The 23,307-nt window shown below is 42.0% G+C and overlaps 1 protein-coding gene across 1 annotated transcript; it reads left to right on the forward strand.

Annotated features, from left to right (window-relative positions):
* Window positions 1-440: 440 nt before the first annotated feature.
* On the forward strand, window positions 441-22,779 carry LOC149274576 (vesicle-trafficking protein SEC22b). Its single transcript, XM_089505331.1, has 5 exons — window positions 441-515; window positions 6,084-6,193; window positions 6,688-6,848; window positions 16,825-16,971; window positions 22,625-22,779. The coding sequence occupies exons 1-5, from the start codon at window positions 441-443 to the stop codon at window positions 22,777-22,779; spliced, it is 648 nt and encodes a 215-aa protein (XP_089361457.1).
* The last annotated feature ends 528 nt before the right edge of the window (window positions 22,780-23,307 follow it).

Below are 23,307 nucleotides of genomic sequence, written 5' to 3' on the forward strand. Positions count from 1 at the left end.
CACTATGGTCGTGCCTTGTGCAGGGCTTAACACGAAGTCCCAATCAGACTACAGCACTTGCGCTGTGATTGGACCTTTAGCTCGCTCATCATGACCAACAGTTCCCACGGCGACAAGGCAACCATATAGCGATAGTTTAGTGCTTCAAACTACCGTACTTCACAGTTGTAATTTACCATTTCACCATATTATTATATAATATAATAATATTACTAATTTTAGCACCGATCCCAGAACTTGAAATTTTGAGTACTATAGAAGCCCAATCCCGACACGCGAGGTTTGTTTTCTTCTTTCCTTTTATCGGAACCTTTGTATCCCGGAACCTTTCTCTCAGCTACTTTGGCACGGAACTACGGTATGAACCGTATCACTGCCAGCAGAGCAGAGAGAGAGAGAGACTTCCGGCCAGCTCATCTTCTGCCGCTGTATTTGTCGTTATGGTGCTGCTTACTATGATTGCCCGTGTTGCCGACGGACTCCCGCTTGCAGCTTCAATGCAGGAAGATGAGCAGGTGAACAACATAACGTAACTATACTGTACTGTACAATTACATCCTAAAGGGATTGTATTTACTGTAGGTGACACACATGCACTGTTCTCATAACACGATATCCTACGAGGGTTATGTATGAGAAAATTTACTATGATGTGTTGTAATATAAGCTGTATCTGTAGTGTATTACATTGGTACGTACTGCGCGTGAATCTGATCGTAAGTAGATTACGTGTAGAATAATTGTTGTACAGCTCTTAGAAAGTAGATCTGTCATGTCATCTGTTAGCACAGCAACTTTTTTGTGTTTGGAGACATTTTGTTTCAAAATGTTTATCTGTTACGCAGAGACATGTGGCAGAGATGTGACAACGGATGTGTGTAGGGAATTTTCTTTCCTTAAGTTATTTTTCTCCTCCGCAATAGGGATGGGAAGTTTGGATCATTAAAGTGAATCGGATCATTTCGACTCGTTCATTGAAATGATCCGATTCATGATCCGAATCTTCGGATCACTCAGTGTGACTCACAGGAGTTACTGTTTTCCAGTAACTCCGTGCAGGCACACTAACGATTGGCCCCGCCCCTTTCATTAGTCAATGAACCCTCCTGTCTGCCTACTCGAGTGATGTCAATGAAGGCAGAGAGTCGTTCAAAGATTCGGATTTTACAGTGATCCGAATCTTACAGTGATCCGGATCACTGTAAGATCCGGATCTTTTAACGACTCTCTGCCTTCATTGTGATTCGAATCATTCAGATAATATCGCTGTACTTTTATAAATAAATACATTAATAATCACTGCCCCCAGGATTTACATTCCCCTTTACCTGCAACTGCACCTTAAGCTAACTTTATTAACCCCTTGGCTGCTAAGCCATTTCCCACCCTGGTGCTAAGCTGGTTTTCGGCATTTTGGTGCATCTCTCGTTTAAACGTGTTTAGAAGTACATTTCTTGGGAATAAATTATACAAACCGTATATTGTTTTTCATCACACCCAGCAGATTCCAAATATACAATTTTTATATGTGTATGTCTTATTAGGTTTGCAAAATAAAGCCAAAAATGGGGAAAAAAGTGTAATTTTTCACTTCCGACTCAATAAAAACTAGTTTGTAATGTTATTTTTCTAAACTCTAATATCAAAAGCTGTGTTGCTAAATATTTGTAGTAGGTAACCGGTCTAAAATAAACAGAAATTGAGAACAGTAGACTGTGTTTTTCTAATATTTTATAGCTAAAAGTTAAATTTATTAGACTATCACAAAAGACATCTTTAAATTTAATGCATGGCTGCCGTCAATTAAACAGCTCTAGCTGCCCGGGATGTTAAAATATGCCAACAAAACTATATATTTATATATATATATAAATATAAACTACACCCCCAGCTTCAGCAAATGAGGTCTTAGTTGTATTTGTATCACAAATCTGACGTGCACAACAAATAAGTGAATATCACACTTCTAAAAATAAAAAAAAAATTAAATTAAAAGCGACAAGTTCATTTATGTCTTGCGCACTCCAGTCTTGTGCTACGAATACATGCAGCCCCTCATTTGATGCGCCAAGGGGTGTAGTTTCTGAAAATATATACTTTATGTACCATAATTTAACTTTCCAGCTGTCTAAATGCAGGCATCGCCCCTAAATGTTTTAAGACAATTTTTTAACAAGATTCTCCAATCTGCCATATCTGATTAAAGTTAAAGTGGTCTAGACATCTGGGAAGTTAAATTAGGGTACATAAAGCATACATTTCAAGAAACTACACCCCTTGGAGCTTCAAACGAGGGGTTACATGTATTTCTAGGACAAAAGTTGAGTGCACAAATAATAGTAACATAGTTCATAAGGTTGAAAAAAGACCAAAGTCCATCAAGTTCAACCTATATACATATTGTGTCCCTACTGTGTTGATCCAGAGGAAGGCAAAAAAACCCTTATGAAGCAGATGCCAATTGCCCCATACCAGGGGGAAAATTCCTTCCCGACTCCAAATATGGCAATCAGAATAAATCCCTGGATCAACGTTCTGTCCCTATTAATCTAACATCCATAACTTGTAATATTATTGCTTTCAAGAAACACGTCCAGGCTCCTTTTGAACTCTTTTATTGAGTTTGCCATAACCACTTCCTCTGGCAGAGAGTTCCATAATCTCACCGCTCTTACTGTAAAGAACCCCCGTCTGTGCTGGTGTAGAAACCTTCTTTCCTCCAACCGTAGAGGATGTCCCCTTGTTATAGATACAGTCCTGGGTATAAATAGGTCCTGGGAGTGATCTCTGTACTGTCCCCTTATATATATATATATATATACATAGTTATTAAATCCCCCCTAAGCCGTCTTTTTTCCAAACTAAATAACCCTAATTCTGATAATCTTTCTGGGTACTGTAGTCCTCCCATTCCCCTTATTACTCTGGTTGCCCGTCTTTGAACCCTCTCCAGCTCCACTATATCTTTCTTGTACACTGGTGCCCAGTACTGTACACAGTATTCCATGTGTGGTCTGACTAGTGACTTGTACAGTGGTAGAATTATTTCCTTGTCGTGGGCATCTATGCCCCTTTTGATGCACCCCATGATTTTATTTGCCTTAGCAGCAGCTGCCTGACACTGGTCGCTACAGGTAAATTTATTGTTAACTAAAACTCCTAAGTCCTTTTCCATAATGATGGAATATGTCGCTTTGGCTAGAAAATATGTTTTTTCTAACCATAGCGACATGTTCATTTGTGTCTTGCGCACTCCAGGTTTGTACTAGAAACACATGCAGCCCCTCATTTGATGCGCCAAGGCGTGTAGTTTTTGCAAATGTGTACTTTTTGTGCCATAATTTAACTTCTTACGTGAGCAGTAATGCCACGTCAAGGCTTCAACCCTAATTACTGATCATTCACACGCCTTTCATATCTCCATTCACTCGCAGAAGCACACACCATACTTTCCATACATTCACTCACAGAAGCACACACCATTCTTTCCCCTTACAATCCCAAAGAAATGATGGTAAAGGGAGAAAAAAAAATAACTTTTACAGCAAAAATAAGTTTTTGCAGTAAAAAATGCAAGGCGCTCCAGCGAAGAGATGGTTACTCACGTACCGCACAGGCTAAATGGCGGATTTTAATATTTGCAGTTCATCAGGATTTCAAAAATTGCCTTCCTCTACCATTGGCTAAATTTAACCCATGATCAAAGGGATCATGGGGTTAAAATTTAGTATCGGCCATTTTTAAAAAGGGAATGTGACTTTTCATAGCTATATGATCACCGTGGTAACATTGGCTACCACAGTGATCATTTAGCTAGAATAGTTTTGTTTTTTTTGTTGTTTTTTTTAAGTTAAACTAGTTTATGTTTAGATAATTTAATTAGGGGGTCTCTAGGCAATTTTGATCTTTATTTATCTGCCTTTAGAGACCCCCAAATCATTTTAACTTTTTTTTAACTTTTTTATTTTATTAACTTAATATTTTTTATTCTTTTTTCACAAGCATTATACTGTTGGAAAGGTGAGGCGATTACCTTTCCAACGGTATATGTTGGGGGGTCTGTAGCTGCTTAGATGCCTGAGATACAGGCATCTAAGCAGAATGCCCCCATACCGCTTTAACTGACAATTGTCAGTTATTAATAAAGTTGCGCGGTGACGTCATCGCGCGCGACGTCACCGGGCGGATCGGGTGGTCCCAGTGATGCCCTTCAATATGAGGGGCAGATCGCCGGGGTAGGTGGTGATGGGGGTCCACAGACCTCCATCACCATTAAATTAACCCTTAACACCCCATCAACCATGACTGCCCCTAAAATTAACCCTTAACACCCCATCAACTATGACTGCTGATGACTGAGGGTTAATTAATTTAATAAAGTTAACTGAAGGTGCAGTTATAGGTAAAGGGGGGCAAACTCAGGGGAATCTAAATCCTGGGGGCAGTGAACATTATTAATGAATTTATTTATAAAAGTATGGTATCATATTTATGGAAACAGATTTGGGGTTCCTGCATTCTGGGACTGTGACGGCTCCTAGAGTCACCCTACCCCTCAGTTAATGTTACCCAGTGACATGAAGCCCTTTTGTTTGTTATTAATAAAAATGTATTTTATTATTGCCTTATTTCCTAACCGTTTACACACAGCACACTAAGGTCTGGGAAATAATCTGTATTCCTTATTTTAGTGGTGTCTGTGTCCTTTTGTATTGTTAATCCCTTTTACTGCCCTTGTTGTCTCTGGGATGCAGATTAAGGGGGCAGTTTGTATCCCAGTATCCTGTTTTACATAAAAGTGTGTTTTGTTGGATATATCCAGCCCTGCGTGTCTAAAATAAATCAGTTCTCCTCTTGTTGTAAGTAAAGACTTGTCTGGTTATTTGGGTACTGTATAGCGATATCCCTTTACTTTGCTTGGGGATATTGCCAACGGATTGCGGGGAATTATTGTCCTGAAGGGAGAAGTCGCTCTTGGCGGACAGGGACAACCTGAGGTCCCTGGTCGGTTCGTCACAGTTTTACTAGTAAATGTTAATTCATGTAAACTATTTTTTTTAATAAAAGCTATGATTGAGGAAAATATTTTTTTGTTTTTACTTTCCAACCTGCCCCAGGCTTGTCACTCTGCCCCAGAAATGCCTTATGCCACCTATATGCCACTGTGCCCCATCATATGCCTTTTAACCCTTTAAATGCCTCTGTGCCCCATGATATGCCTTTTAACCCTGTATATACCACTGTGCCCCATGATATGCCTTTTGACCCACTATGTGCCACTCTACCTCCAGAAATGCCTTATACCCCTATATGCCACGTCTACGCGACACGCGTAGGCAACTTCCGCTGCAGCCGGAAGGAGGTGCAGTTAGCGGCGGAGGTTGTGTGCGTCCATCGCGCATACACCCTCCGGCTGTAAGAGAGAATTCCCCGGTGCGGGGGAACTCTCCTCTCTGACAGCCGGTGAAGGTCTGCGCGATGGACACAGACTGCCCCAGTTGCTAACCGCACCTCCTTGCTAATCGTGTAGACGTCTACCCGCTGCCCCGACTACACACCAGGGAGTCAGGAGCCACCGGTAAGCTGGGGGGGGGCATAAGACAGGAGGATCCAGGACCCCTGCAGCGCTGCGGGGGATCTGGATCTAAGTCTTATAGTCAGACCAATTTGAGAGTGTTTGCTCCGAAAAAACCCTCGTCTTATAATCGAGCAAATATGGTATATAAAAATATTAGTTTTTTTCTAATTTTCGCAAGTTTTCATTAAATTTCTCATCCTAAATTTTCAGGTAATTAACTATGGTATCAAAAGAAAGCTCTATCTCTCCTTGAAAAAACAATATGTAGTGGGTACACTATTTGCAGGAAAAGAGAACAATTGCTGAACTGACATACCGCTAAAATGGCAAAATTCCCCCGGGCTTTGAGGTACCAAAAACCTTTGGGACTGAAGGGGTTAATATTTATCTCATACGTAAAACTGTTTTGTGCTTAATGAAAACAATTTTACTTGGTTGGCTGTATATATGTGAAATAGATAATTCCTTGTGTTTGCACAAATTATTTTGTATTCTTTTATTGCAGTCTGGACGGGATTTGCAGCAATACCAGAATCAGGCTAAACAGCTCTTCCGGAAACTGAATGAACAGTCACCAACCCGATGCACTCTAGAGGCGGGTGCTATGACATTTCAGTGAGTGAATTCTACTGTTTATTGTTATAGCAATGGTTGCACCTCTGAGAACAGTCATACAGGGATTTGTGCCATGTATTTAATAAATTTAGTTGAACTTGTTGCATTGACATCCCACTTTACTGCCCGCTGAGATTTCCCACCACCTTCTTTGTTTTCATTCTAATCTTGTCTAGTTTAACAGCACATCCTATTTGACCATTATGTCCCTTTTATATTTAGAGTAGGCAGACAACTGTGGTGCACAAATCCTGGTATATGTATTTATATTTCTTTAAAGAAATATGGGGGTTTTATGGAAATCAGCAATGTTGCTTGATTAAATATCAAACTCATTGACCTTAGCATAAAAAGTAAAGCCTTGTGTGTAATTTCATCTCTTTGATTGCTTAATGGTTTCGGTAATTGAGTAAAATGCAAACATAGTGCACTAATCCTTTTAGCTGTGCAAATGTTATTTTTGCTGATTTAAATTTGTTTCTTATTAACCCTAGCTACCTAATTGAGATGGGTGTGTGTTATTTGGTTCTTTGTGAAGCAGCCTTCCCTAAAAAGCTGGCATTTGCTTACCTTGAAAATCTGTTTTCTGAATTTGATGAACAGCATGGGAAAAAGGTGCCCACTGTGTCGCGTCCCTACTCTTTCATAGAGTTTGGTGAGTTTCAAATCAAACCTTTTGGTGTTTATGATTTATATTCACCTGGCCTGCTCAGCATTCCAATTGTACAGAGCTACATATTATTATGATGTTATAGAATTATTGTTTTATATGGAACTTCAAAGGGTAACATGTTTTAACACATGTTTGTGAGGCTGTGGGTATAAGGATTGAGGAGGAGGAAATACATTACTATTGTTTGACCTTCAGACCCAGCAGATATTTATCTGAAATGAAATGGCAAATCCTTAACCTCTTAACGACCAAGGACATGCCAGGCGCATTACAGGAAAACAGTCAGTTAAGGACTGATGACATACCTGGTAGGTGCTGGTTCTTAAACCATGTTGCTGTAATGCTTCGATGTCGAGGCATTCAGCAACACTGAGAACGGCAGCAGGGGCCTCGTGTGGCGTCAACGTCTGATTTAAAAAGAACGATCAATTATCTTCAATGGTGAAATGCCTTGAAATTGAGGTATTCACTGACACCGAAAAACCCAAGGGTGCACTGTGACCGCTCTAGAGAGCGGTCACAAGCACCACTGCAAGAGATTTTGCTTCTCGCAAGATGACGACGCCCTTTAAATAATAAACAAGTTTCCAAGAGGGTCACTCCAGACCCTCCTAAGAACTTTGGTGGTACTGCATTCAGCCATGCAAGTCAATAGAGCCCAGCTTTTTAATCACAATGTGAATAGTAAAATCTAAAATTCTGTAAAAAGAAAAATTTTTTTTTTTGTCAAACTGTTAGTTTTTTACCAAGTGTTAAAATTAGTGCATTTAAAGAGTTAAAATGCTAGCATTTCAAATACCCTTGGAGTGTCAAGTTTAAAAAAATAAATAAATTAGGCATTGTAAATCCTCCAAAATGTGGCCTTTTAGACCTCCAAAACAACCAGAAAAACCCATGCATGGGTGGTATCAAAGTACTTAAGGGATGTTGCTAAACACATGGGCTGTTGTTTGACAGTAACAGATACCAAAGGCTGTAAATGCATGCCTGAAGTATGTATGTGTTTAAAAAGAAAACATAAAAAAAACCTAGCTTTGACTTAGGTTGATGGTAGAATTAGTGCTTGTGAAGAGTTAAAATGTAAATTTTTTGTTTATTTAAAATAATTTAATGAAAAAACTGGATGTTTTTTTGTGACCACTCTTACCTCCGTGCGCTCCTTCTTCACCGCGCCGTCCGACCAGGATTCCCGCGATTCCTCGCAACGGCCGCCATCTTCTCCCGCGAGTCCGGCAAGTGAACCAGCCGACGAGGATTGCGCTACCTCGCAGACACCTCGCACTCACCGGGCAGATCGCCTATGGCACGACAAGCTCGACTCTCTTCCCTCTAAGGATGATATAGCGGCGATTGTCGACAGGGCTACGCAAGGCATCCACGTGAGTCTTTCTGCTATACAAGCAGACATACGACATATTGGCGACCGCGTGGCCTCTCTGGAAGACGCGCAGCCAAAGATTTGTAAAACCGTTGACGCTCTGACTTCCCAGCTACGGGGCCAGGCAGATGCTCTAGTGCAACTCACCAGGAAATTGGAAGACCTCGATAACCGAGGCCGGCGAAATAACCTGAGGGTCCGTGGTATACCGGAATCGGTTACTCATGAGGAGATTGCCCCGACGCTACAAATTATCTTTAATAAGATTCTCGACAGGCCGACTGACACACTCATCCATCTTGACAGGGCTCATAGGGCTCTCCGTCAGAAACCTACGGGATCCGCACCCCCAAGGGATGTTGTTTGTTGCCTCCAAAGTTATCCCCTGAAGGAAGAGATCATGCGCCATTACAGGAGTAACGCAACTTGCTTATGGGACTCGCACCCTATCACCATTTTTCAGGATCTTTCGCCACTCACGCTGCAGGCTCGGAGACTGCTCCGTCCCGTCACACAGGCCCTGCGCGAGGCTAATATCCCCTATCAGTGGGGTTTTCCGTTTGCCCTTCTGGTCCGCCGTGGCAACGCTACCCATGTCATCCGGCACGCCAGTGATGTCCGCCAGTTCACAGAGGACCTTGGTCTACCGGCGTGCGAGGTCACCGACTGGGAGCCGTCATTTTCTGCACCGGAGACTCTGCTGGACCCTTCACAAGATTGGTCTCCCAGACCGCAAAGGCGTAAGAAGCACAAGCATCAAGACACCCCTTGATTACGGTACTCTACTACCTTTTTGCTCCTCAGGATCCTCGTCGGTGTTTCGGCTGTGGTTTGACTGTTCTTGGGACCCACGGACGCTATGCAGTGCGGTCTCATCCTACTGTTGACTCGTCGTCTAACCAGGGTATTTTTTCTTTTCCTTTGCTCGTCGGCTTTTGTTTTTTTTGCCGTTTCACCGCCTTATTACACTTTCACTTACCTGTACACGGGTGTTTCACTCCCATCGCCGCGTGGTAGCTGTTTCTACCTCGTTTACCGCCCGTTATTGCGGTCCCCAGTGGGGTCTACTCGCACACATAGATTTGTGTTTTTTTTTGCCATGTTCTGTTCATATTACGGGGGGCTTGTCTTCCTAGGGCTAGATGGAGCGGGATACTTCTCCTCTATCTCCCTTTACCACCCTTTCCCGTACTCGCCTTTGGCGGTGTCTCCTAACGGGCAGTTCTGCCCACCCCCCGAGAGTCTACTGGCTTGACCCGTTCGTTGGGTTCAGGCACAGGATTTCGACCTTTCCCAAGGTCGTCTGGCTCAATACTCGATGCTACGGCATCTAATATCGTTGCATACATTTACTGTTATGTTTTGTTTTTTGTGGTTGGTTTTTCTTGTTTTCTTTTATTATTTCTTACTTTTCTTTTTGGCTCCAGGGATGACACTGTGCCAGCGGGGTTCCTCCAGACGTTCGCCTTATAGTACCTGACATACTCAAATTTACCTCTCTCAATGTTAGAGGTTTGAATAAACCCCAACAGAGATCGAAAGTCTTATACACTTTACAACTCCAAAAAACTCATGTTACTCTCCTTCAGGAGACTCACTTCAAAGCTAACAGGGAGTTTCGTCTGACCAATAGATATTACCAACACGCTTTTTTGGCAAGTGCCCCTGACTCGAAAACTAAAGGGGTTGCTATTCTTATCCATAAATCCATTCCGTTCCAACTCCTGGACGTCTGGAGGGATCCTGAGGGTAGGGCTATATTCCTGAAATGTTACATTGGTACCCAAAAGGTCACGATCGGTAATGTTTACGCACCTAATCGTAATCAGTCTTCTTTCCTTTGTGGCATGTTGAATCGGTTTGGTTCATTTCAGGATGGTCTGAATGTCTTTGGGGGGGACTTAAATATGATTTTAGATCCGCATAGGGACTCCGCCGCGCGCACCTCATCCATTCCCTACTCCAACATTACGAAAGTTAAACGGGCCCTGCACCTCCACCAGTTGATTGATACGTGGCGGTCACAGCATCCGACAGCTAGGGACTATACCTATTATTCGCACATTCATGACCGTTACACAAGGATTGACAGCCTTTTTCTCTCCCACCACCACCTTCTACATCTACACAATTCTGACATCGGCTTACAAACCCTCAGTGATCACGCCCCGACACACTTCACACTACGCCTCCGGGTTCGTTCACCCAAACATTGGTGTTGGAGATTGAATGATAATTTAATAGATAATCCCCACCATGTTGCGGATCTTACGACGCATCTCCGCGATTATTTCCAGGATAATGTTACAGATTAGCTTCCCTTCCCCGTGGTGTGGGAGGCCCACAAACCGGTAATACGTGGTCACCTGATTAAACTTGGTGCCACTCTCAAGAGGTTAAAATTGGCCTCTATCCTCGACTTCACACGTAAGATTCACCGATTGGAACACTCGCACAAACTCACATTGGCCCCTGAGATTCTGACCCAATTGCATGCTCTGCGGGAACAACTGGCCTCCCTTCTAGATAGCACTACAAAACGCCATTTTCTTTTGACTAGAAAATTGTTCTATGAATGGGGGAACAAATCAGGTAAATTTCTGGCCAGAGCTTTGCGTGCCCAAAGAGCCTCCACTTATATCCCCAAAATTAGATCCCCAGACGGATCTCTTCACTATGAATCCCATGACATTGCCAAATGTTTTCACTCCTATTACACGGCCCTTTACGATTTAACACCCCCGGCCGCCGGTTCCCCTGACCACTTACGTCGCATTGAGGATTATTTAAGGGAATTTTTACCCCAGCGTTTGGACGGGGACGCGTTAGCTTTTTTAAACGCTACTGTTACTGGGGATGAGATTCAGACAGCGTTAAAATCCACCCCCCGTGGCAAATGCCCTGGCCCAGATGGCTTTACCACTGGGTACTACCGAAAGTTTTTTCCCGTTCTGGGCCCGCATTTAGTCACTCTCTTCAATACTTTGGCCGCTGGAGCGCAGCTTGACCCCCAGTCCAATGTCGCCCACATTTCGGTCATCCTCAAACCGGACAAGGATCCGGAATTGTGTGCTAATTACCGCCCCATATCCTTGATTAATACGGACATAAAACTTTTAGCTAAGGTGATGGCTCTTCGTTTGCAACGCTACATCCCCTCCCTTATTCATAGGGATCAGGTCGGTTTTGTGCCAGGCAGGGAGGCCAGAGACAATTCGATCCGCACACTTAATCTCATCGCGTATGCACGCGCCCACAACGTACCTTACGCCTTGGTCTCTATGGACGCCGAAAAGGCGTTTGATAGGGTTTCCTGGGTGTTCCTGTTTAGGGTATTGCGGAAGTTGGGCATCCAGGGCCCTTTCCTCAACCTACTCACCGCCTTGTATGCTAACCCCTCTGCTCACATAAAAATTAATGGCATCCTTTCGGAGCACTTTACCCTGCGGAACGGCACGCGACAGGGGTGTCCTCTCTCCCCATTATTGTTTATTTTGGCGATGGAGCCCCTGGCTCAGGCGCTACGGGATAATGATTTGATCACTGGATTAACCATTGCTTCCACCACCCACAAAATTGCCATCTATGCTGATGACATGCTGTGTATGATCACCAACCCCTCTGTTTCTTTGCCCCACATCATTTCGGAATTAAAACGTTTTAATACTCTTTCTAATTACCAAATTAATTTACAGAAATCGGAAATTCTTGGCGTCAACATTCCTGACGATTTGCATTCGCACCTGTCCCGTTCTTTTCCTTTTAAATGGAAGGATGTGGCCTTTAAATACTTGGGTTTATGGATCCCGTCCGATCTTTCCCAGGTTATTCCACTAAATTTTTCCACATTATTGGCTACCGTAACCCAAGACTTACGCAGGTGGTCCGTACCCCATATTTCCTGGTTTGGCCGTATAGCGGTAATCAAAATGAACATCCTTCCAAGATTTCTGTATCTCTTTCAATGTTTGCCAGTATTTTTACCCAGGAGCTTTTTCCGTGCCTGCCATAGGGTTTTTATGCGCTTTGTATGGGGGGAGAGGATTCCTCGTCTGTCCTTTAATCACCTGTCTCGGTCCAAAATGCACGGAGGCATGGCCCTCCTGAACCTAGAGTGGTATTGGTTGGCGTCCCACTTACGTAGAGTGGTGGAATGGTCGATAGCGCTCCCCAAGCTCTGGACCCGACTGGAAAACTCTTTTTTTTGTCGCCGATATCTCGGCGGCCCCTTGGTTGTCACATGGCTCCGGGGGTTGCACGCTCCCTTATCACCCCACTATTTCGGCCACCTTGAAGGCCTTTCGTAGAGTAGCGAAGGGGACTGCCCTCACCTCCGTCCCGAGCCCGCTTCTCCCACTGACACACAACCCTGATTTGCCTATACATATCCCTCAGGACGTGCTTCAGTTAATTACTTCCACACGGACAGGGACCTTGCGGCTTTGCCACGTCTTGCATTCGGGCGCGTTCCGCTCCCTTGCAGACCTCATACACCCTCGCGCACCGTCCTTCCTAAGTTGTCCTTAGCATACCATGGGCTCAAGCACTATATTTCTTCTTTATTGCCTGACACCCGGCTCACTAGGCCTTTATCGGGCTTTGAGCAACTTTGCCTGTTGGGTTCTGAACCCGCTCATTTGTTATCTCGGCTATACGCTCTGTTGCAGGAGGCCTATGGGCACTCTAAGCCCTTTTATTTAAGTCTGTGGGAATGGGACTTACAAATATCCTTGTCTGATGCTGATTGGGACGAAATACTGCAGCTCACTCACAAAGGTGCCATTGCCAGTCTGGTCCAGGAGTGTAACTACAAGCTCCTGTCCCGCTGGTACAAAGTTCCGGCTGAATTGCATCGTTTTATCCCCCAGGTTTCCCCTCTTTGCTGGAGATGCGGGGTCGAGGACGGCACCTATAGACACATATGGTGGGACTGCGCTGATATCCGTCCCTTTTGGCAGGCTGTAGTGAAGGTCATTCAGGATATTATAGATCCCGACTGCGTGGCCTCTCCCCAGGGTCTCCTCTTACACCACACGCACTCCTCCTTCACCTCCTATAAAAAATCATTGGCCATACACCTGCTCCAGGCGGCGAAGGCCGTTATCCCCCGATTCTGGAAAACTTGCGGCCCCCCCCCCACTATCTGCTTGGGTAGCGAGGGTTAACATTCTCTCTCACATGGAGGACCTGGTGGCCTCTGCTCAGGGCCGTGAATATGCCAATGGGCTTAAATGGCTCCCATGGTCGACTTTCGTCTCCTCTCCTCGTATATTGGACCTCTATTTTCCGCACTAGCTGCGACCGCCTCACGATGTGGCTGGTGGATCGATGCTACGCTCGGGATTCTCCTAGTCTTCTGCTTTCGGGCCCTTGGGTCTGCGCGAATCTACATTTTGTTTCCAGATGTGTTGTTTCCTTGGAGCATGGTTATGTTCTTTTGTTTGTTTGTTTTTTTGTTTTTTTTTCCACTCACTGTTTATTTTGGATTAACAACATTGTAACGTGTATTGCTATAATGATACTTTAATGCTCACTGCATTGCTGTTGGGTCGTATTGTTGTTACAGATAATGGTGGCTCGGTTTCTTTACCTCTGCCTATTGCAGTTTTCGATGTATTCTCTGGCGCTATGTGACCCATACTTATATGCTCCTGTGAAACTGTGTACTCATGTTACTTTTGACTTGCTTTGTACCGATATACTTGATATGTCCACTGTCATTTTATTATCTGCTTTGTCAATAAACGGTGTTGATACAAAGGTCTTACCAATGACCTGTAAAGAGGCAAGATGATATCCTCCTCCCTTGAATCAATACCTCTTTTTATGCATGCCAAAACCTTATTGGCCCTCGCAGCTGCTTGTTGGCATTGCGCACTGTTGTCAAGTCTGTTGTCAACCGTTATTCCTAAATCCTTCTCATTGGTAGTTTCTCCCAAGGATATTCCATTTAAAGAATAGGTTGCATTTTTATTATTTTTACCATGATGCATAACTTTGCATTTCTCTATATTGAACCTCGTCTGCCACTTGCACGCCCAGTCCCCAACTCTGTCTAAATCTTCCTGCAATGAAGAAACATCAAGATTAGTCTGAATTACCCGGCCTAATTTTGTAACATCAGCAAAAACTGTGACATGGCTCTCAATGCAGCTTGGGAGATCATTTATAAATAAATTTAAGAAGAGGACCGAGGGCACTCCACTTAATACCTGCGTACAGGGGCATTTTTTTGGGATGACATACCTGGTACGTCCTGGTCTGAGGGTGACATGCGACCAGGAAGTACCAGGTACGTCCCGGTCTCGAAGGGGTTAATAGGTGATACTAAGCCATCTAGATTGCTAAAATGTACAATAATGTCTCTTAAAAGTACTGGAGATGTGGTCTGTTTCCTGGTAATTTTATTCATATATGATGGATTTGTCCAATTGTAGGAAATTTGTGGAAAGAAATATCTGATAAAAGAAACTTATTAGAATGAATGATTCCACACACATTAACAGTAAAATTATCAATTGCACAAAATTGGTGATCCCCAGCCTTAGATCGATGGCCTATTAAATTGAAAATTCTATATCAACTTACTATGGAGTGAGGCATTGCTTCTAGTTGCAGTTTGAATGGAAACAGTTACAATGTTTGGAATAAATGGATACTCGTGTAGTGCATTTGAATAATATGACTAACGGGCTCGGTCACGATAGGGTTAATTAGTATAGTCATATGTATTGTGACTTAGGTGTCAACATGTGTAGACCACTGTGCTAGATAGATAAGGAAACGCCCGGGCACATAAGAACAAAATGGCGGGCCAGCCTGCCTCAGAACAGAAGCCCCCCAGAGATAACACCATGACTTAAAGACACTTATCACTGGAGGATTCTGGAAAGTCCCTATGACGGCTATAAAAAGCTAAGGCCGCGACCACAATCTTTGAAACCTCACCTGTGGTGTTTGCAAGAACGTGCACGGGAAGCCCAGGACGGATCCAGAGATTCTTGCGTCCAAGACAAGTGGCTCTTCTAAAAGACTGTTCTGAGGGGTTTCCCAGTCCCTGCTGAGTTGCGAGTTAATCAGCTCTCTAGCTGATTAACTCGCAACTCAGCAGGGACTGGGAAACCCCTCAGAACAGTCTTTTATCCAGTAATAATTACTTGGCTTGGTGATGTATTACTGTATTGACACTTGACACTGTAGCATTGATTGCTGTGATATTGATTGATTTTGATTGCTTAACTTGTTTTATATATACACATATACATACATATAAGTTTGCATACACAACTATTTAACATCTGCTGTAGTAAGAGTTCTATATTAATGTTTTGCTTGATCAAATTGCTGTGCGTGTGCTGTCATTCCGTATCCTCATTGATTGGGTGATTTTAGTCATAACAGTGCGATTATTAAATAATTGTCCTTCAATTATTTAAAACTGAATATTTTGTTTGTTGCCTTTTTACATTGATAACTCTGGTGATAATGTCCCCCAAGTTATTAAAAATGTGCAATCTCTCTGTTGTATGGTTAAACCATTGAAGTATACCAAGCCTTGCTTAACTCTCTCCGTGTCATGTTTCCTATCATTCTTGAGGACACACAGTCAGCTCACACATCTTCAGTTCATGATTCTACTATGAAAACCCAACCATATTTCTGATATAAAATGCTAGGTGTGGTGTCCCTAGTGTAACCTCTGTAAGGACATCTGGAACCCTTTAAGATACTCTGCTTGGGTGCTCTTCCTGCTTTTATGATGGGGTCTAGCCAGGTGTCCAGATAGCATTAATGGTGGGATGTGGACTAGGAAAAGATTACATGTTTTCATATTCATGACGTGATGCCTATTTAACCCTTACTATAGCACCAACATAGGCATTTTGCCTGACAAGTGATGTTTGTCTCCATACTAGAGCCCTGCGCGGGACTGCTTTTTTAATCTCGCTCCTGCTGATTTTTTTCTACCCAATCCCGCCCGCTACCGCAATGTGGGTGTTCCGCTCCCGCCACATTTGTGGCCAATCAAGCCCCCCTCCTTACCTAAACTGTAAGGCAAGGCTGCCCTCGAGTTGCTCCCTCAGAGTCTCTTCTCTTGCTCTGCCCAGGAACAAGGCGGAGTCACGGGAAGTGAGGTCACATCACGTGACTCCGTTTTGTTCCTGGGCAGAGCAAGAGAGGACACACTGTAAGGGAGCAGCGAGAAGGCAGCCTTGCGGGACTGCGCGGGATTACCGGGACCCGCAGGTACAGTGCCTGACCACCCGCAAGTTTTTTTCCGGGCCCCGAGGGACCCGCCTCCCAATGTAGTCCTCCACTCCATACCCTGAGGGCAACAAACAGGCTAGTTCTCTGTTGGTTTGCTTGAACACAAGTTATTGAAGACTATTATTTAGCTTTACCATTCTACTTGCGATATAGCATTATTATAATTATATATAAATAAGCATTTTACTTTTTATGTTACAATTATGTTATAGGAATCTAAAAAGAAATCTTCCTTAATTTTTTAGGGAGGTGTATGCTTTATTGTAGTGGGAACTCAAAATGCAGATCCTAATGTATTTTTCTTAATTTTAGATAATTATATTCAGAAAACAAAGAAGTCCTACATTGATAGCCGAGCAAGGCGAAACCTTGGTTCCATAAATACTGAGCTTCAAGACGTACAAAGGATTATGGTTGCGAACATTGAAGAAGTACTACTTCGTGGCGAAGCTCTATCTGGTGAGTTTGGCTCATTTAAAAAACGTATAAAATAAAACCTTTTTCTTCATGATTAAAGTTTTTGAAATCGTTCTACATTAGAATGATGAAAATACTATGTGGAGTATCGAAAATATGGATTAGTGTGCTAATTAGTGTTGCTATGCTTAACACAGAATGGAAAGTCAATCGTCATTATTTGGTTTTACTTACATCCTTAACCCTTTCACTCGGCTTAGGACATACCTGTGCGTCCTTAAAACTTGTGGCAAGAAGGTCATTAGGACGTCAACTTGCTCTGCTTGCTCACATTGTGTTCAGCACAAACAGATCGGGAGGATGAGAGAGAGAGAATAGCTTCTCCTCCTTCCCAAAAATTAAAAAAGGGGGGAAAATGAAATCCTAAATGAATTAAATATAATTGATTGGGAGCCCAGTGATGCCACCAAAGGGATCTCTCACCATACTAAACTGAAAACACTGCAAAAACACTTAGCCCTTCCACAATAAGTAAAAAAATAAAAAAAAATCAATCACTCAACCCTTAAGATGTAATATAGGGTAGTATGTAAAGCATGGATGTGGCCCTCTAGAATATGTAATATGGGGTATGACTATAATCAGGAAATGTTGCTGAACGTAAATTGTGTCATTGGTCATCTGTGGTACCTAATTATATAAGAACATTTAAGTAAGATTGCAAAAGAGTTTTTCTTTTCTATTTTAGTATACTTTTTTCTATTATCACTAATAATTTGGGTGGGTGCATCAAATATGGAAATGGGTGTTATGGTTTAACAGACATATGGTAAAAATTACCAAAATATATTTTGGTCATGAATCTTCAGGGGATATCTCTTGTCTTGCATGGTTCCAAAAGTTGATATAGTACCAGTATTCAAAATGGATCACAATCTCAGCCAGGTGATTATAGGCTCATGAGCTTGACATATTTGATGGGGAAATTATTTAAATTCATGTTATAAGGGATAATATTCAGAAAAACATTTTGTCTAACAATACCACTAATAAACGTTAACATTCTTTTATGAAGGACGGATCATGTCGTTCTTAACCCCTTTGTGACAATGGCTGCAGTGCTGAAGTTTAATCTTCTTTCTCATTTAACCCACACAAATATATATTTTTTCCCCCAGGACAAGAAGGGCTTTCTTTAGTTACCATTATTTTGATCATATCTTATGATTTCCATTTTCACCATATTTTATATTTATTTGAAAAATCTTTTACTCTATAAAAGCTAATCAAAACACCTGCTATTCTACTATTTGTCATGAGTTTAGAAATACACGTTTGTTTTCGCTGCTGTTGCTTTTTTTTCGTTTGTGCAAGTTATAGGGCAATAAGTACAAGTAGCATATTGCTATTTTAAAACCATTTTCCCTCAAAACTAGCCGTTCTGCCCCATGTGCTATGTTTGGGACACCTTTTGAGCCAGTCAGTTTAATTTACTCCATCAAACCATATATATTTGAAAACTAGACACCCCAGGGTATTTAAAATGCTAGTCTTTCTTTCCATGCACTAATTCTACTACCAGCCTTTGTCAAACTTTGTGGTTGTACCTTTGGTATGAATTTTGCAGTTCCTGGTATATGTCACTGTCAAACACCCTAATATGTGTTCAGCAACATCTCCTGAGTACAGTGATGTGACCAATGCATATATTTTGTTTGGGGTGCAACACATTTGGTAGGTGCACATTTTTCAATACATTTGGTGATCTTTGTGCCCAAGTCCTATTTGAGACACTTAGGAACCCTTATAAACGAGTATAGAAGGAGGTCCATCTACGTACCTGAAGAAGTAGTTTACGAAACATAAGGGTCCATTTTTTCTTACAACTTGAATAATTTTTGACACGTTACATTATTCTATTTTCCTTTCCATGTTTCTGCCTGGCATATCATTTGATCCTTTTGAGGCCACATCCTGTCGGTATTATAAATCTCTTATTTTTTACACACTTACCTGGTGTGAGGGTCACCCATGTATGGTTTTTTATTTTTAGATAAACAGAGGAGTTTGTTTTAGGTGACGAAGTTATTTTGTTTGAAATAGGGCTGCTATTATTTTCATAATCGATTAGATGGCTGATTATTTTTTTGATCGGATAAAAAAAAATAATGTACATTTTCATTTATTTCAAATAATTTAATAAACAAACAGGATGTTAAAAACAAACAGCGGAATAAAACGACTTTGATAAAAATAAATTTCTTGTTTTTATTTCCCAACCTGCCTCCCCAGTACAATTTGAGCCCAGGCATCCCACACTGCCTCCCAGATATGCCATATATATATACCTTATAACAGGGCTTGACAAATTTGTTGTGAATCTAGGCGCCAGGTAAAAAAGTTAGGAGCCAGGATTTTTTTAAACTAACAGTTGGTCAGGAGTGATCTGATCATCATAGCCCACTTACTAAAATCACAGCGTTTGACCTGGAAGCACCTTGGAATTTCAGGTCAGTGCTGTTTTTTGGGTTTTTTTAACTCTTTCGATGCTGATGTTCCATTGGAGCACAGCATTGACTGATATTTAGTCATACACAATTGTGGCATTGAAGGGGTTAACGCTGCAGTGTCGCTCTCATGGAGCGATCAGGCAGCAGGGGGGTGTTGGGGCTGGTCTCCACACTCATGGGGAGACCAAAGAACCCTCTCCCCTGTCCTTGATGCTGCCTCTGGCAGCTGGGACTCAATTGCTGCCATAGGTTCCTCAATATATACTGAGGAAAAATATAGTTATTTAAAGTTTCTGCTTTTTCCTGGTTCTCCTTAACCAACACTCCCATCTCTGTTTTTAATGAACCTACGTTTTCATTTTTTGTTTTCTTAGACTTACCAATACGGTCTCCCTGGTGTCTAGCGGGGCCGACGGGGGACGTCTGCTCGATACGCGTGAACAACTTCCGGTGCTGGCACTTCCGCCGTGGAAAGTGCCGGCAAGGAAGATAACGTACATCGCGCAGACGTTCACCATTTTGTTAAAGCACATCAAGCAGACGTGCCGGCAGCGGAGGTTGTTTATGCGCGCATTGCCACAGCCGGTGAACGTCTGCGCGATGCGCTTACATAGTCTCCTGTGACGGCACTCCCCCCGTGGGAAGTGCTGGCAGTGGAGGCTGTCTCAGCGTATCGGAGGGTAGGATGCAAGTCCCCTGCAGCGCTGCGGGAGATCTGTATCCTAACCCTGCCCGGCACCCGGAACTGCATGTCCCGGACGTCGGGTGATACGAATTGCGCATTCCTGCGCTAAACCCCGAATATAGGCCGCACCCCCACTTTAAAGACTTATTCGGACAAATGCGGTATATATATAAAAATAGTTTTAATGAGCAAGTCCTAAAATTAGCGCTTTAGCTTAAAGCAATTCTCGCATGGGGTGTCTACTTTAAAAAAAAATAAAAAATCAAAAGTATGATTTGACGGGGTAAATTGAATTGGCCGAGTTCAACAATGTCCCAGTTGACACCGGGGGATTTCCAATTTGAAAAATGCACACGTCCCAAATGTGGCCTTTTAGCCACCAAACAAACTGACAAACCCATGCATGTGGTATCACTGTATCGGGAGATGTTGCTGAATACATATTGGGGTGTTGTGTGACAGCGACATATACCGGGAGCTGTAAATTCATACCTATCTGTGTGGGGAAAAATACACACACAAAAATACTGCTGCAAACTTTGAAAAAATGCTGTTGGTAAAATGTGTGCATGCAAATAGTTAAAATACCAGCATTTGAAATACCCTGGGGTTTCTAGTTTTCAAAAATATATGGTTTTATAGGGCGTACTGAAATGGCCAAGCTCAAAGATGTACCAAATAGGGCATGGGCAGTAGATCACCAAATGTCAAAGTTCAACATTGAAAAATGTGCCAAAAATGACTACCACAAAGTTTGACAAAGACTGGTGGTAGAATTAGTGCATGGAAAGAGTTAAATACTAGCATTTGAAATACCCTGGGGTGTCTAGTTTTCAAAAATATATGGTTTGATGGGGTAAATTGCATTGTCCGGATTCAAAGATACCCGAAATGGCACATTGGGGGAAGAATTACCAGATTTGGAAAAAATGGTTTTGAAATAGCAAAACGCCACCTGTACTTATTGCCCCATAAAATGCTGAAAAAGGCAAAAAAAACTAAAAACATTGGGTGTTTCTAAACTCAGGGCGAATAGTAGGATCTATTTAGCAGGTTTTTTCATTAGCTTTTATAGATGAGTAAAAGATTTTTCAAGTGAAAGTTTGTTTTCTAAATTTTTCACCATATTTTATACTTTTTTAATAGTAAATAATATGATACAATCAAACCAATGACATCTAAAGAGAGCCCTTCTTGTCCTAAAAAAAACAACCCAATATATAACTTGTGTGGGTTCAGTAAGCGGGAAAGAATAAAATTACAGCTAAACACAAGCAGCGCAGAAATGTTACAACAGCCATTGTCATGAAGGGTACAAAAAATAAAATCCGTCATTGTCACGAAGTGGTTAAACAAATGCATATGGGAATAATATGATGAAGACCTGCCCATTAATATGACTGTAGGGAGGGCAAGAGGTCATCGCTTCTTGGCCTTTTGGCCAAGATCAAGTGTAGTACCCAGAGTAGTCTTGGGCCGCCTTCACAACCTTGCACTATTGTTGTTGAAGTACGTGCCCCAAGAGCACTAATGGCTCGCTACAGAGCACCTTTTCATTCCTCAACCCTTATGGGCCTGCGTGTAATAATTTTTATGGAATCGGTCACAGGGATATGGCTGGACGCTTTTTTTATTTATCATACTCACGGTTTTAAGTGCACATGTGACAATTTCTTTTGATTTCACGGTTTTATTTGAACACGGCGGGAACACTGGCACCGATTTTATTTTATTTTGGACACGGACTTGTTTTGACATTTGAACACTGCACAGTGATGTTGTTTGTTGGGAGAGGTAGTGGATGCCTTACAGTGGTCCTCCTTCGGCGTGGGACCAAGAAGATCTGGACCTCCTGCAGGCCTTCTGGCCGAGGAGGGAAGGAAGACATGGTATATCCCTTTTGGGGAGTGCCAAGTCAAGGAATTTCCGAAGGATCAGGCCTCTGCTTCAAAGATACCCGAAATGGTACATGGGGGGAAGAATTACCAGAGTTGGAAAAAATCCATTAAGAAAACTTGAATAAAGGAATTTCATGCGCTTTTGCTTACTCCTTAAAGACATTACAATTTTAAAGAGCAGGTCTACATAACTCAGCGCAGGCTTATGTGCTTGAAGAAGCGAATGGGATTATAATAAACGTTAGCACACTTATCACTTTTGTACATACTACACTATATATTATTTTTCTATTTAGGTCATATATTATATGATTTACTGAAGATCATTCAAATAAAGTATTAAGTATACGTATGTGTGTTAATTATCACATGTGACACTATCGTGTGCAAGTACATTTGAAACTTGGACGCCTCGATTTTTCATATTTCACATTTTAGATGTTTACATTTAACTTATAAGACATTATTTGTGTGGAAGTTATGCTTTAGGAATTAGCTACTCACTACCATATGTCCAAGAACTAATGTATTTTTTATAATATCATGACTGTGTGTTGTACACTCATAACATTGCTTAATTATGGTGTTTTTTTTTTATACAGCATTAGATTCAAAGGCAAGCAACCTTTCAACCTTGTCAAAGAAGTATCGTCAAGATGCAAAGTACCTGAACATGCGCTCCACGTATGCCAAAATTGCTGCAGTAGCGGTTTTCACTGTAATGCTGATTGTGTATGTTCGGTTTTGGTGGTTGTGAACATCTGGAGAATAAAAAAAAATAATACTGTGAAAATGAATGAGAGGGTAGAGTGGTGTTTGTCAGAGTCTTAATGTTTGAGTGGTCTGCTCAGCAGTTATGTGGTTAATGGTGTACACTTCAGCCCTCGGAGATTAAGGACCACCAAATATGCTGCCTGAAATGGACAGAATATTATGGCGTAATATATTAAGTCTAAGGTGTTTTCTTGTAGCACTCTGTTTAATGGAAGATGAAAGTCAATCAACTATATTACCTAATATCAGTTTCAGATTTTATGACTGATACGAGGCTTTTTTCATTTATGTAAAATTGCTGCTTGTATTTGTTATTTAGCATTGCTTGGCATTTGTTGTTTGTTCTTGTCTCATCCTATTTCCATTTTATTGTGAGTAATCACATGGTCCTTTAAGCATAAGTGTTTTTTTTTCTAAAGAGGAACACAAAATGTTTCTGTTTTAGAACAAATGTAGTAGCCTAGAAGAAATTGGTCATTATTTTTGTATACCACATCAAACTTCTCCATTT

Source organism: Sceloporus occidentalis, unplaced genomic scaffold (assembly GCF_023333645.1).
Source record: "Sceloporus occidentalis isolate IW3139 unplaced genomic scaffold, rSceOcc1.0.p SCAF_323, whole genome shotgun sequence".
NCBI classification, from domain to species: domain Eukaryota; kingdom Metazoa; phylum Chordata; class Lepidosauria; order Squamata; family Phrynosomatidae; genus Sceloporus; species Sceloporus occidentalis.

Coding starts and splice junctions, on each gene's coding strand:
- LOC149274576 (XM_089505331.1), top strand. CDS start 441: ATGGTGCTGCTTACTATGATTGCCCGTGTTGCCGACGGACTCCCGCTT. Junction 6,849..16,824: donor CTACTCTTTCATAGAGTTTG/GTGAGTTTCAAA, acceptor TCTTAATTTTAG/ATAATTATATTCAGAAAACA. Junction 16,972..22,624: donor TCGTGGCGAAGCTCTATCTG/GTGAGTTTGGCT, acceptor TTTTTTATACAG/CATTAGATTCAAAGGCAAGC.